We start from the raw sequence: 14,904 nt of genomic DNA on the forward strand, positions 1-14,904 counted from the left end.
AATAATTGTACATGCATTGGTATCGGTATTGGTATCGTCCTGTATTTACTTGATATTGAAATAGATACCAAATAGGATTTATCACAAAAAAAGGGACAAGGGGTACAAAAAAAAATATGAATGGATATTATCAAAAAACATTCAAAAGGTAGTTTGTTTAATGCACTCACACAAAATGGCCAGCAGAGGGCAATGTTGCAAATAAAAGTCACAGTATACATAAGAAAATACTGAGGTATATACATTGCTCTTAATAGAGATTTAGTTTTATTCCCTGTACCATTAATTCACATTATATTTAAAAAACAAAAATAAATTATACTGTCTCAATAATTACCTCCATTCTTTTTCGTCTCGCTTGGCAGAAAATGCTTATTTTTAACTGTTCTGTGTGATAAATTAGTGCAGGTTTTGACTATAAACAAGCATAAATAGTTCCACATTCTTTCATGAACCTTGCAGCCATGAGGGCTTTACTTGCCTGCGAGGACATTCGTTTCAGCAGCTTTGCTTCTGTCCTGCAGACTTTGCTGTAATGGACGCTTCAGCCGCAGGCCTTCAGGCTGCTGTCTGAACACGCCTGAAACCTTGCCATTGTCTGCCTGGCTCACATTCCAATGTCTTGGAAAAGAAAAAGGTGCAAATGTCTGGAAAATGCATGGAGAGCAGTTTTTCACCTTTACACGGATCGCATATTCAACCTCTAAATGTACTCAGTCACTTTTCACAGGAGTTATCATCATAGTTGCCTTTAAGTCACTGGTTTAAATGTAACTTAGATATTTGGTCAGTAGAGAAAAAGCGCTATATAAATATAATTCACTTCACATATAATAGGCCCTTTTGTTACAGAAACCAAAAAAAACCCTAAACAACGAAATAATGTATTTTTCAGGGAACATTTTTATATTAATTAACGTGCAGCCATACATTATATTAATATTTTTATGTTTTATTAAAAATATAATTGTTTTGTTAAAAATAAAATATTTTTAATTCATAAAAACAAAAAAAACAAAATATATATATATATATATATATATATATATATATATATATATATATATATATATATATGTATGTATTTTTAAACGCAATAAAAATAAATATTAATCCTAATAAAATTACCAATTTTTTTTTTCATATTTTACTTCATGTATTGGTAATATATACATACAATAATTGAGAGAAAACTTGCTAAAATATGTGATTTTTCAACAAATTTTCAACTAATTAAATCAATAATTATATAGTTTTTCAATTGTTATATTTTGAAAAAATATATATTTATTGATTTAATTAGTTGAAAATCACATATTTTAGCAAGTTTTCTTTCAATTATTGTATTTATACATTACCAATAAATGAAGCAAAATATGAAAAATGTTTTGGTATATTGGTAGAGAAAAAGCGCTATATAAATATAATTCACTTCACTATGATAGGCCCTTTTGTTACTGAAACCAAAAAATAATGTATTTTTCAGGGAACATTTTTATATTAATTAACGTGCAGCCATACATTATATTAATATTATTATGTTTTATTAAAAATATAATTGTTTTGTTAAAAAATGATTTTTAATTCATAAAAACATATATATATATATATATATATATATATATATATATATATATATATATATATATAATTATTATTTTTTAAACGCAATAAAAATAAATATTAATCGTAATAAAATTACCTTTTTTTCATATTTTACTTCATGTATTGGTAATATATAAATACAATAATTAAAATCAATTGTTATATTTTGAAAAAATATATATTTATTGATTTAATTAGTTGAAAATCACATATTTTAGCAAGTTTTCTTTCAATTATTGTATTTATACATTACCAATACATGAAGTAAAATATGAAAAAAAAATTGGTAAATTGGTAGAGAAAAAGCACTATATAAATATAATTCACTTCACTATAATCGGCCCTTTTGTTACTGAAAACAACAAAAAAACCTAAACAACCAAATACTGTATTTTTCAGGGAACATTTTTATATTAATTAGGGTTAGGGTTAGGGTTAGGCCTTTATTGATTAAAGGCCTACTGAAACCCACTACTACCGACCACGCAGTCTGATAGTTTATATATCAATGATGAAATATTAACATTGGAACACATGCCAATACGGCTGGTTTAGTTTACTAAATTCCATCCATCCATCCATCCATTTTCTACCGCTTATTCCCTTTCGGGGTCGCGGGGGGCGCTGGCGCCTATCTCAGCTACAATCGGGCGGAAGGCAGGGTATACCCTGGACAAGTTGCCACCTCATCGCAGGGCCAACACAGATAGACAGACAACACTCACACTCACATTCACACACTAGGGCCAATTTAGTGTTGCCAATCAACCTATCCCCAGGTGCATGTCTTTGGAGGTGGGAGGAAGCCGGAGTACCCGGAGGGAACCCACGCATTCACGGGGAGAACATGCAAACTCCACACAGAAAGATCCCGAGCCTGGATTTGAACCCAGGACTGCAGGACCTTCGTATTGTGAGGCAGACACATTAACCCCTCTTCCACCGTGAAGCCCGTGATTGATTCATATTATTTCATAATATTAACTTTTCGGCTTTTTCTCATTACATTACGTTTGTATTTCTTCAGACAATAAGATGCAGACCAACAAATGTCGAGATCTGGGCTGCAAAGGCCTCCTGGGCCACACTGTATACACCCCTGTTCTAACCCATTGCAATTCATGTGTCTGCTTACTTATATAATGATAAATGGGTTGTACTTGTATAGCGCTTTTCTACCTTCAAGGTACTCAAAGCGCTTTGACACTACTTCCACATTTACCCATTCACTAAGTCAATAATATTACATTATTTTGTAAGCAGGGAGGATCATTTGTCTTGAAAATAATTCATTTTCCTTCAAACTCTTGTAACTAAGTGATATGATTGTGGAAAAAAGACCGGAAGTTCATTTTCAATGCACCCCAGCCACTATCTTTAGCCCCTACTGGGAAGTGAGTGGAAGTGCCGCACTTATCTTCCCTGCTGTCATCGAGGCTGCCAGTATTTTTAGGGGACAGCAGCAGCTGCAAAAGCATTTAACAGTATTCCACGGACAATGACACTTGGGCTGTCTGAGGGCTGAGCGCCGCAGAGAGATCGGGGGGGAACCGTTCTGAACCTGCCAAAGCGGAGACCGCCGAGGATACGGACGTTTGGGTACCGACCAAACAGAAAACTTCAAAGAGGGTGGCTTTGAAGAAAACATGTATCTGCGTTTGACGTCGACTTGGGACGTTACTCAGCCTTCAGGAGACCGGTGGTATTGCCTCTTAGCTCAAAGACTGATTGCAACTGCGGAATGTATGTTGACGATCGCTGTTGGCAACTGAGGCGAGGTAGGTCATCCGAGGGGTACACAGCACACATTCACAAGGGGCAGGGGTCATTTCAATTAAATCAGACATTTAAACACAAGGGGGCCAATCTTCTTTCTTTAAAAACACCAGTGGGAATATTGAAGTCCATACCGTGTCAGTATGCCATGTTGCACTGTAAACCTAACACCAGGCTTGAGTATTCATGTGCACTGCAAGTACATACAAGAAAATATTCAGCAGATGTACAAACTAGACCTGGTATTATTTGTAATCATAGGTTTTACTTCCAGTATGTTCTTGGCAGAGAAATCCATTTAGAAATCATGGAAGGAGTCGGTCACAGAACTCAAGAGAATGCTGGTATTGTCCTTAGAAAAAATGTACTTGCCTTTAGACGTTGACTTCTGCACATCCTACTAAAAACCAGCAAAACATTATTTTCCAAAAGACAAAGGTGAAAGGATAAATGATAAAAATTGTGCCGTTGCCAAGATATAAACTATTGTCTATTGAGAATAAAAATAAAAAATATATTAATAACAGAAAACTTCAAATTCAGTGTTGAATTCTCCATTCCTTCGGACAATGACAAGACTTATGAAGGCCCGGCATATATTCGAACTGTGAGATCTCATGGGTGGGCATACTGTGACTTCACCCTCTGATTGTGTGAGCACGCGTGTTTCAGAAACCTTCTTTGTGATACCTGACACATCGTATCTCGCAGGTCTTTATTTAGTTTGAACTATTTTAAGCACTTTCCCACTGAAATACAGCACCAGCTGTACTGGCTGCCGGTGTAATCGGACCAAGGAACCGTCCACCTCACTGGCGTGCGTTTGTTTTTTCTGCCACGCAGAAAAAACTAATTCAATTAGGCCTGATAGTCGTGCTATCCGCGTTGTGCAGAAACTCGCATCAAGCTTTAAGCCCTGCCTCCAGCCACCTCCTCAGGGTCGGACTCCGAGGTGTTTCCAATGCTTACCCCAAGACCTCTGTTATTCAAAGTCATCGACCGTTCAATTAGGACAGGGGTAGGGAACCTATGGCCCGTGAGCCAGATGTGGCTCTTTTGATGACTACATCTGGCTCTCGGCCAGATGTAGTCTGGCCAGATGACTACATCTGGCCAGATGAGGTGGTTCAGGCATCTGGTCAGGATGCCACCCGAACGCTTCCCTAGGGAGGTGTTTAGGGCACGTCCAACTGGTAGGAGGCCACGGGGAAGACCCAGGACACGTTGGGAAGACTATGTCTCCCGGCTGGCCTGGGAACGCTTCGGGATCCCCCGGGAAGAGCTGGACGAAGTGGCTGGAGAGAGGGAAGTCTGGGCTTCCCTGCTTAGGCTGCTGCCCCCGCGACCCGACCTCGGATAAGCGGAAGATGATGGATGGATGGATGGATCTGGCTCTCGGATAAATCTGAGCTGACATTGCTTAACATGATAAGTAATGAATAATTCCACTTGTAATCGCAGTGTTAAAAATAATGTTCAAATTATAAAACATTCTCATGCATTTTTATTCCATCCATCCGTTTTCTACCGCACCTGTTCTAGAAGTTGCGTAATGATAAGAAGTTATTTATTTATTATTGGTTAGTGTGGGGCTTGCCCCTCTGGGCGTTCTTTAGACCACCAAGCACCGAAAGGAGAGCCTGTTTCAGGGTTACAATATTGTTTTATTTTTCAATAAGTCTCTCAGTTGCTTTCCAGCAATTGTGTTTTTCTCTTTCGTTCTCGCTCGCGCTCTGGCTCCAGCCCCAACCCCGGTTCTCCTCCTGGCTGCTGCTTATAACAGAGCAACAGGTGATTAGATATCAAGGCCCAGGTGGACCATCTACGCACCTGTCGCTGATTTTGAGGCCTGTCCAGGCACACCCCAGTTCGCTGCAGGCCCGCAGGCCATGCCCCCTCCGCAGTTAGTTTCAGAATAACAATGTTATTACAAAGAATAATAGACCTCTTATACCCTAGAAATGTTGGTCTTACTTAAAATTGCACGCGTTTAGTTGTTTTCAGTGTTAAAAAAAATAATATATGGCTCTTACGGAAATACGTTTTGAAATATTTGGCTTTTTGGCTCTCAACCAAAAAGGTTCCCGACCCCTGATTTAGGATTACAAACCAAGATCCTTTTGACCCAACCTGTAGTCAGTTTCGATGCGAGTTTCTGCACAAAGCAGATCCAGGTTGGATCATAAGGATCTTGGTTTGTAATCCTAATTGAACGGTCGATGACTTTGAATAACAGAGGTCCTGGGGTAGGCATGGAAACGCCTCGGAGTCCGACCCTGAGGAGGTGGATGGAGGCAGGGCTTTAAAAGTGATGGATGGAAGGATCATCAAATTTAGTTTTTTTCAATTGTTCGACTGTTGAGATATTATGATTTAAAAAAAAAAAAAAAAAAAAAAATTAATGTATTCATAGTAGTATCGACTACATATGCTATTTTACTTGGTATCATTACAGTGGATGTTAGGTGTAGCTCCACCCATATCATTCATTAGCGGTGACACCTGTGAGCTAATGTATCCCCCTACCGTGTGTAGTGAAACATGTTTAGCAATTCCTCGTCCTGCAGGTATGATACTTGTAAGAAACTTACTTTATTTATCACCATGGAGATGATGATTAGTGATTCAGAAGTAGCCTAAACACTGCCGACCGCGGATGGAAGTTAGCTGCTAGCTAGCTAGCCATGTCTTAAAGCACCTCCTGCTGAGGGCATTTCAGTGTTATAACTTCACCTTTATCTTTAATTTTTGGACCGTTTTGTAATCGTAGGTTTTACTTCCAGTGTGTACTAGGCAAAGCAATCCATTTAGAAATCATGGAAGGAGCCGATCACAGAACTCAAGAGAATGCTGGTAATGTCCTTAAAAAACATGTACTTGCCTTTAACGTTGACTTCTGCACATCCTACTAAAAACCAGCAAAACACTATTTTCCAAAAGACAAAGATGAAAGGATAAATGATAAAAATTGCGCCGTTGCCAAGATATAAACTATTGTCTATTGAGAATAAAAATATATATCAATAACAGTGAAATTCAGATTCAGTGTTGAATTCTCCATTCCTTCGGACAATGACAAGACTTATGAAGGCCGTTCTCCCTTTTCTGTCTACACACTGTGTCTGCTTTTAAGTACTCTGTGATTGTGCGCTGCCGAACATGCTCCTCTGCATGTAAAACCACCAACAGCCAGTTAAAAAAAAAGGTATAGTACCGTTTTTGATTCATTAGTACTGCGATACTATACTAGTAGTGTTGTACCATACAACCCTAGTGTATGGTACAACAGTAGTGTATTTCCCCCCCTGTGAAATAAGTCTGCTCTGGCATCGTTTTCCATAAAAGTCATATCCCATCACAATTATAGTACAAAGCCTGCTTCGTCAATTATTCCATACTTCAGAGCGCCATTAATGTACTCCTCGTAATACGTCTTTTTTTTAACCCCACAGCAATTCCCTCCTTCTTTACATGCTGATCTGTTAAGATTTTGGGACCCATTGAGTTGGCAAAATAGCTAAAAAAGGGGTAGGGAACCTATGGCTCTAGAGCCAGATGTGGCTCTTTTGATGACTGCACCTGGCTCATAGATAAATCTTAGCTTAACACGATAAGTAATGAATAATTCCACTGGTAATCACAGTGTCAAAAATAACGTTCAAAATATAAAACATTCTCATGCATTTTCATCCATCCATCCGGTTTCTACCACACCTGTTCAAGAAGTCCCATTAATGGTAAGAAACATTTTATTTATTTTTGGTTAGCCTCAGAATAACAATGTTATTAAAAAGTGACAGACTTATTATACTCTAAAAATGTTGGTCTTACTTAAAAATGCACGCATGTAGTTGTATTCAGTGTTAAAAAAAATAATAATTATATGGCTCTCACGGAAATTATTTTAAAAATATTTGGCTTGTATGGCTCTGTCAGCCAAAAAGGTTCCCGACCCCTGAGCTAAAACTTGTCAAAAGTTTAAAAAAGAAAGCACAGACAAAAGGCATACATGCTCGACCACTGAGTCGTAAGTCAATCAATCAAAGTTTATTCATATAGCCCTTAATCACAAGTGTCTCAAAGGGCTGCACAAGCCACAACGACACCCTTGGCTCAGATCCCACATCAGGGCAAGAAAAAACTCAACCCAATGGGATACAATGAGAAACCTTGGAGGGGACCATAGATGTGGGGAGTGGATCTGGTTAATAGTGTGAGAGTCCAGTCCATAGTGGATCTAACTAATAGTGTGAGAGTCCAGTCCATAGTGAGGCCAGCAGGGGATCATCTTGAGTGGAGACAAGTCAGCCGCATAGAGACGTCCCCAACTGATGCACATATGAGTAGTCCACCCTGGGGTCCCGACTTTGAACAGCTAGCGCGTCATCTATTGGCCCCCTAAAAACATCTCCACGTAGCAGAGGGGGCCAGAGCAGAAACGAAACTGGTAGTGTACTACAATGTGCAGCAAGTGACGTGGAGGGCTCCGCCTCCTCACTAAAAAGTTAAGGCCTGCATTTTGCTTGCAGACGAAATAAAAAATTAATGAATGAAGAGTTTGTTCAAAGAGACATTATCCGTTTACATTTGGCACTGTCACGACGTGGTTTTCGCAGCTAACTGCAAGGTTTGTTCTCCCAGGATGCAAACGGACTATTCCGGACAAGGCTTGCAGGTAGGAACATATTTATTAATTAATCAATCCAACACATCACAAAAGACAGGAACTAAAACAAAAGGAAACTTGCCATTAGCACGAGAGACTAAAGAACAAAAAACCTAACACAGGAAACATAGACGCTAACACTAAGCATTAACTATGGACATAGAACAAACAAGACTTACTGTGGCATGAACAACTAAAATAACTATGGAATAGCACAACCTGAAACTGTGGCATGAAACCAATAGCATGACTAAGGAAACAGACCTGAAACCAGCAACGACACCAGGCCGACTGACTGGCAAAGGCGGTTTAAATAGTGTCTTGATTAGAGCCAGGTGAGCGTCCAAACACCAGCGGCAGGTGAAAATCATATGCAACCATGGCAACCAAAACAAACAAGAGTGCACAAAAAACAGGAACTAATGGAGTTAAAGGCCTACTGAAATGAGATTTTCTTATTTAAACGGGGATAGCAGGTCCATTCTGTGTGTCGTACTTGATCATTTCGCGATATTGCCATATTTTTGTTGAAAGGATTTAGTAGAGAACATCGACGATAAAGTTCGCAACTTTTGGTCGATAATAAAAAAGAATTGCCTTTACTAGAAGTAGCAGAGGTTGTAGGGCTCCTCGCATCCTCACATTGTTTATAATGCGAGCCTCCAGCAGCAAGAGCTATTCGGACCGAGAAAGCGACAATTTCCCCATTAATTTGAGCGAGGATGAAAGATTTGTGGATGAGGAAATTTAGAGTGACGGACTAGAGAAAAAAAAAAAAAGGCTATTGCATTGGGAGCGATTCAGATGTTTTTAGACACATTTACTATGATAATTCTGGGAAATCACTTATCTTTCTATTGTGTTGCTAGTGTTTTAGTGAGTTAAATAGTACGTGATAGTCGGAGGGGTGTGTCCACGGGTGTGTTGACGCCAGTCCCTGAGGGAAGTCACGGCAGCTGCAGCACGACAGAGGCGACTTATTTCCACAATTTTCTCACCAAAAACTGCCAGTCGACATGTAGTCGGGATTCATGTTTGCTTGACCGCTCTGATCCATAGTAAAGCTTCACCTCTGGGAATTTTAAACAAGGACACACCGTGTGTTTGTGTGGCTAAAGGCTAGAAGTTTCCCACCTCCATCTTTCTACTTTGACTTCTCCATTATTAATTGAACAAATTGCAAAAGATTCAGCAACACAGATGTCCAAAATACTGTGTAATTATGCAATGAAAAGAGACGACTTTTAGCCACAAGTGGTGATGGGCTAATATGTCCCCTCCAACCAATAACGTCACAAACAAGCGTCATCATTCCGCAACGTTTTCAACAGGAAACTCCGCGGGAAATTTAAAACTGTAATTTAGTAAACTGGGCTTCACGGTGGCAGAGGGGTTAGTGCGTCTGCCTCACAATACGAAGGTCCTGCAGCCCTGGGTTCAAATCCAGGCTCGGGATCTTTCTGTGTGGAGTTTGCATGTTCTCCCCGTGAATGCGTGGGTTCCCTCCGGGTACTCCGGCTTCCTCCCACCTCCAAAGATATGCACCTGGGGATAGGTTGATTGGCAACACTAAATTGGCCCTAGTGTGTGAATGTGAGTGTGAATGTTGTCTGTCTATCTGTGTTGGCCCTGCGATGAGGTGGCGACTTGTCCAGGGTGTACCCTGCCTTCCGCCCGATTGTAGCTGAGATAGAGGCCAGCGCCCCCCGCGACCCCGAAAGGGAATAAGCGGTAGAAAATGGATGGATGGATGGATGGAATTTAGTAAACTAAACCAGCCGTATTGGCATGTGTTGCAATGTTAATATTTCATCATTGATATATAAACTATCAGACTGCGTGGTCGGTAGTAGTGGGTTTCAGTAGGCCTTTAATCAATAAAGGCCTAATGAAACCCACTACTACCTCACCCACGAATCTTTCATCCTCGCTCAAATTAATGGGGAAATTGTCGCTTTCTTAATCCGAATAGCTCTTGCTGCTGGAGGCTCACATTATAAACAATTTGAGGAAGTGAGGAGCCCTCACACCGGTGATGTCATCGTCTGCTACTTCCGGTAAAGGCAAGGCTTTTTTATTAGCGACTAAAAGTTGCAAACTTTATCGTCGATGTTCTCTACTAAAGCCTTTCAGCAAAAATATGGCAATATTGCGAAATGATCAAGTATGACACATAGAATGGACCTGCTATCCCCGTTTTAAAGGGGAACATTATCACAATTTCAAAAGGGTTAAAAACAATAAAAATCAGTTCCCAGTGGCTTGTTGTATTTTTTGAATTTTTTTTCTAAATTTTACCGGTCTCGGTATATCCCTAAATAAAGCTGTAAAGTGCCTTATTTTCGTCTCTCTGCGAAGACACTGGCCATTTCCCTGTGACGTCATACAGTGCTGCCAATGTAAACAAACAATGGGAATACCACAGCAAGATATAGTGATATTAGCTCGGATTCAAACTCGGATTTCAGCGACTTAAGCGATTCAACAGATTACGCATGTATTGAAACAGATGGTTGGAGTACGAAAATATTGAAGAAGAAACTGAAGCTATTGAGCGAATAGCTATTGACGCTATTCATAGCCATAGCATGGCCGAATAGCTGCGTTAGCATCGCCTTTTGCATCTTGTGACACTGGAGCAACTTACATCCGTCGATTGGTAAGTGTTTTTTTTCGCATTAAATGTGGGTGGAAGGAAACGTAATATAGTTGCAAATGCATCTACAGGTTATCCATACATCTCTGTTCCATGTCTGCTTTAGCACCGCCGGTAAATAGCATGTTAGCATTGATTAGCGTAGCATGTTAGCATCGATTAGTTGGCAGTCAACATCAACAAAACTCACCTTTGTGATTTCGTTGACTATCGTTGCAAATGCATCTGCAGGTTATCCATACATCTCTGTGCCATGTCTGCCTAAGCATCGCCGGTCAAATGTGGAGACACTCTGGCACATTCAATGGGGGTCTGGCGGCAGACACTTTCGCATCTTCGGGCCAGTGGTGCAACTTGAATCGCTCCCTGTTAGTGTTGTTACACCCTCCGACAACACACCGTCGAGGCATGATGTCTCCAAGGTTCCAAAAAATAGTCAAAAAAGATGAAAATAACAGAGCTGAGACCCGGTGTTTGTAATGTGTTGAAAATGAAAATGGTGGGTGTGTTACCTCGGTGACGTCACATTCTGACATCATCGCCTCCAGCGCGATTAACAGAAAGGCGTTTAATTCGCCAAAATTCACCCATTTAGAGTTCGGAAATCGGTTAAAAAAATAGATAGTGTTTTTTCTGCACCATCAAGGTATATATTGACGGTTACATAGGTCTGGTGATAATGTTCCCCTTTAAATAAGAAAATCTCATTTCAGTAGGCCTTTAAACTAACAGAACATAACAAAAACATGATCTGGACTACGGATCATGACAGGCACGGACTAAAAGTTTGTAAATCAAAGAGTTTGCATATAGAGGCGCTTTTAATTTGAGGTTCCACTGTATATAAAACTACTCCATTTAACATTTTTTCTTTTTCTTTTAGAAATTTCCATTGAAGGATCGGGACTGTTCCGGTTGCCTGTGAATAGTTGGGCTGTCCTGAAACGAGGCTGACGGAGCAAACATGGATGTGTTTGGTGGTGCACCGCGCTTCCTGGCCTATCCCAGACCGGTGGTGGTGCAGAGCGGAGCCGATGCGGTCCTGAAGTGTCAGATCGGTGGTGATCCCAGACCTGCGGTTTTATGGGAGAGGAACAATGAAAAGATCGACCTGCAAGGACGATACAGAGTCTTTGAGGATGGAAACGTTTACAACCTGATCATACCTGCAGTGGCCATAGAGGATAGCGGTCAGTACATATGCAAAGCCAAAAACAGCATTGGCGAAACATACGCAGCTGCCACACTGAAGGTGGAGGGTGAGGCGCAAGAGATAGAGTTAAGAGAGGAGAACAAACCACGATTCCTCATCAAACCCTTATCCACTCGTGTTGGACGCGGAGAAGACGCAGTCTTCTCCTGTAAGCTCTGGGGGAACCCGCGACCCGAAGTTACCTGGGAGAAGGACGGCAGGAAACTCAGCGAAATATTTGAAAGCACTCACTACAGTGTGAGTTACCAGGATGGCGGCTGGTTCCAGCTCAAGATCTCTAAGACTCGTGCGCCGGATGGCGGCGTATACACATGTAAGGCGCGGAACGAGTCCGGGGAAGCACTGGCAGGAGCCGTGCTGCTTGTCGACGCGGGCCCCGGACACGAGGACGACGGGAACCGGAACGGCTACGCCAACGGCCACAGGAAAGCTCATCAAGGAAAGCACAGGAGCAGCAGGCAGCTGTCCAATCAACACAAAGACGAAACGACGACCATGTCGACCAGGGTGAAGATGTTTGCCGTGACAGAGGGCAAACATGCAAAATTCCGTTGTTTTGTGACTGGAAAACCCAAACCCGAAATCATTTGGAGAAAGGATGGACGGCTCATACTATCTGGAAGGCGTTATTTGTTATACGAAGATAGAGAAGGATACTTTACACTCAAGGTTCGGTACTGCAAGCAGAAGGATAACGGAGTCTACGTTTGTGCGGCGTCCAATACAGCGGGCCAAACCCTCAGTGCGGTGCACCTCGCAGTAAAGGGTAAGTCAAGATTACTTTGAGATATTATTTACTGAAGCATATTACACACCAGTCAGAAAGTTAATTTAGACCTGCTGTCAGCCGGTAAAGATTGAGAGGGATGTGTGCGTGTGTGTGGTGTCGAGTCCTTGGATAGGATTTCCTTTCATTTGATGCTGGAATGACATCAGTGTGATGCGTCCAAGAAGGTACACTGAGCTCATGAGGTATATTCCAGCAGCAGTGTAATGTCTGCAAAGTCACCGAGCTTGTGGAAGCAGTGGGAGACGGAGAGAGAGAAAGAGAAGGATGGGGATCATATTTCTTAGAAGTCCAAACTCAAAGCACACACTGAGAACCAGTAGCGGGCTGTGCGTTTCTCACCCAGGACTTCAGTGATGTGCGTACTCTCCAACCCTCCCGGATTTTCTGGGAGACTCCCGAAATTCAGCGCCTCTCCCGAAAACCTCCCGGGACAAATTTTCTCCCGAAATTCAGACGGAGCTGGGGGCCACGCCCCCTCCAGCTCCATGCGGACCCGAGTGACGTGTCGACAGCCTGTTTTCACGTCCGCTTTCCCACAATATAAACAGAGTTCCTGCCCAATGACATTATAATTGTAGACTGATCGAGGGCGAGGTCTTGGTTTCTTATGTGGGTTTATTGGGATTTTTTTTAGATTTTATTTTAATCTTCTATCCCCCCCCCTTGTTTACCTGTATCTCGTCTTTTTTTGTAAGGGGCGCTGGAAGCCGGCAGACCCGTCAGCGATCCTGTTCTGTCTCCCTTTAATGTTTGTCTGATCTTGAATGGGATTGTGCTGAAAATTGTAATTTTCCTGAAGGAACTCTCCTGACGGAATAAATAAAGTACTATCTAATCTATCTAATTGTTAGGCAGTTTCATTAACGTCCTCCTAGCGCGGCAACAACACACAACAACAGCAGTCACGTTTTCGTCTACCGTAAACAGCAATGTTGTGACACTCTTAAACAGGACAATACTGCCATTTACTGTGCATGCATATGTGACAATAACATCTACGGCTGTTAGAGCAGTGGTTCTCAACCGTTTTTCAGAGATGTACCCCCTGTGAACATGTTTTTAATTCAAGTACCCCCTAATCCAGCGGTAGGGAACCTATGGCTCTCGACCCAGATGCGGCTCTTTTGATGACTCTATCAGGCTTTCAGATAAATCTTAGCTGACATTGCTTAAAGTGATAAGTAATGAACAATTCCGCTGGTAATCACAGTGTTAAAAATAGAGTTCAAAATATAAAACATGCTCATGCATTTTAATCCATCCATTCGTTTTCTACTGCGCCTGTTCAAAAGTCGCATTAATGGTAAGAAGTATTTTATTTATTATTGGTTAACTTCGGAATGAAAATGTTATTAAAAATAATAAGAGACTTAATTTACTCTAAAAATGTCGGTCTTACTTAAAAATGCACGCATTTAGTTGTATTCAGTGTTAAAAAATATTATGTGGCTCTCATGGAAATACATTTTCAAATATTTGGCTTTCATGGCTCTCTCAGCCAAAAAGGTTCCCGACCCCTGCCCTAATCAGACCAAAGCATTTTTGGTTGAAAAAAAAAAAGATAAAGAAGTAAAATACAGCACTATGTCATCAGTTTCTGATTTATTAAATTGTATAACAGTGCAAAATATTGCTCATTTGTAGTGGTCTTTCTTGAACTATTTGGAAAAACAGATATACAAAAATAACTAAAAACTTGTTGAAAAATAAACAAGTGATTCAATTATAAATAAAGATTTCTACACATACTGCGACGAGGTGGAGACTTGTCTAGGGTGTACACCGCCTTCCGCCCGGTTGTAGCTGAGATAGGCACCAGCGCCCCCCGTTACCCCAAAGGGAATAAGCGGTAGGAAATGGATGGATGGATAGCTGTAAATATACTCCTCCCCTCTTAACCACGCCCCCAACCACGCCCCACCCCCAACCCCCGACCTGGTGAAAATTTGCTAAATTAAAAAAAAAAACTAAAAACTTTCACATTGTCATTGTGGGGAATTGTCTGTGGAATTATGAGGACAAAAAAGTATGTATTTTATTTTAGAATAAGGTACAATATAATAAAATGTGGAAAAAATGAAGCACTGTGAATGCTTTCAAAATTCACTGCAAGAGAATAATACACTCAGGCCTAATACATATTTCTGCCATCTAATTATGGGGTAACAACTGAAAACCATTTGTGGTCATTATCTTTA

General features: G+C 40.9%; 1 protein-coding gene across 2 annotated transcripts in view; it reads left to right on the forward strand.

The window, feature by feature from the left end:
* The first annotated feature begins 3,074 nt into the window (after positions 1-3,074).
* LOC133564247 (obscurin-like protein 1) overlaps positions 3,075-14,904 on the forward strand; it is a 93,992-nt gene continuing 82,162 nt past the window's right edge. Inside the window, exons 1-3 of one of the 2 annotated variants that reach the window (XM_061918428.1) lie at positions 3,075-3,383; positions 8,023-8,056; positions 11,587-12,682. In XM_061918428.1, the coding sequence (XP_061774412.1) occupies positions 11,668-12,682 (1,015 nt within the window). In that variant the 5' untranslated portion in view covers positions 3,075-3,383; positions 8,023-8,056; positions 11,587-11,667. The remainder of the gene's footprint in view (positions 3,384-8,022; positions 8,057-11,586; positions 12,683-14,904) is intronic. The other variant, XM_061918427.1, reaches the window with a different exon arrangement.

Source organism: Nerophis ophidion, linkage group LG13, assembly GCF_033978795.1.
Source record: "Nerophis ophidion isolate RoL-2023_Sa linkage group LG13, RoL_Noph_v1.0, whole genome shotgun sequence".
NCBI lineage: Eukaryota > Metazoa > Chordata > Actinopteri > Syngnathiformes > Syngnathidae > Nerophis > Nerophis ophidion.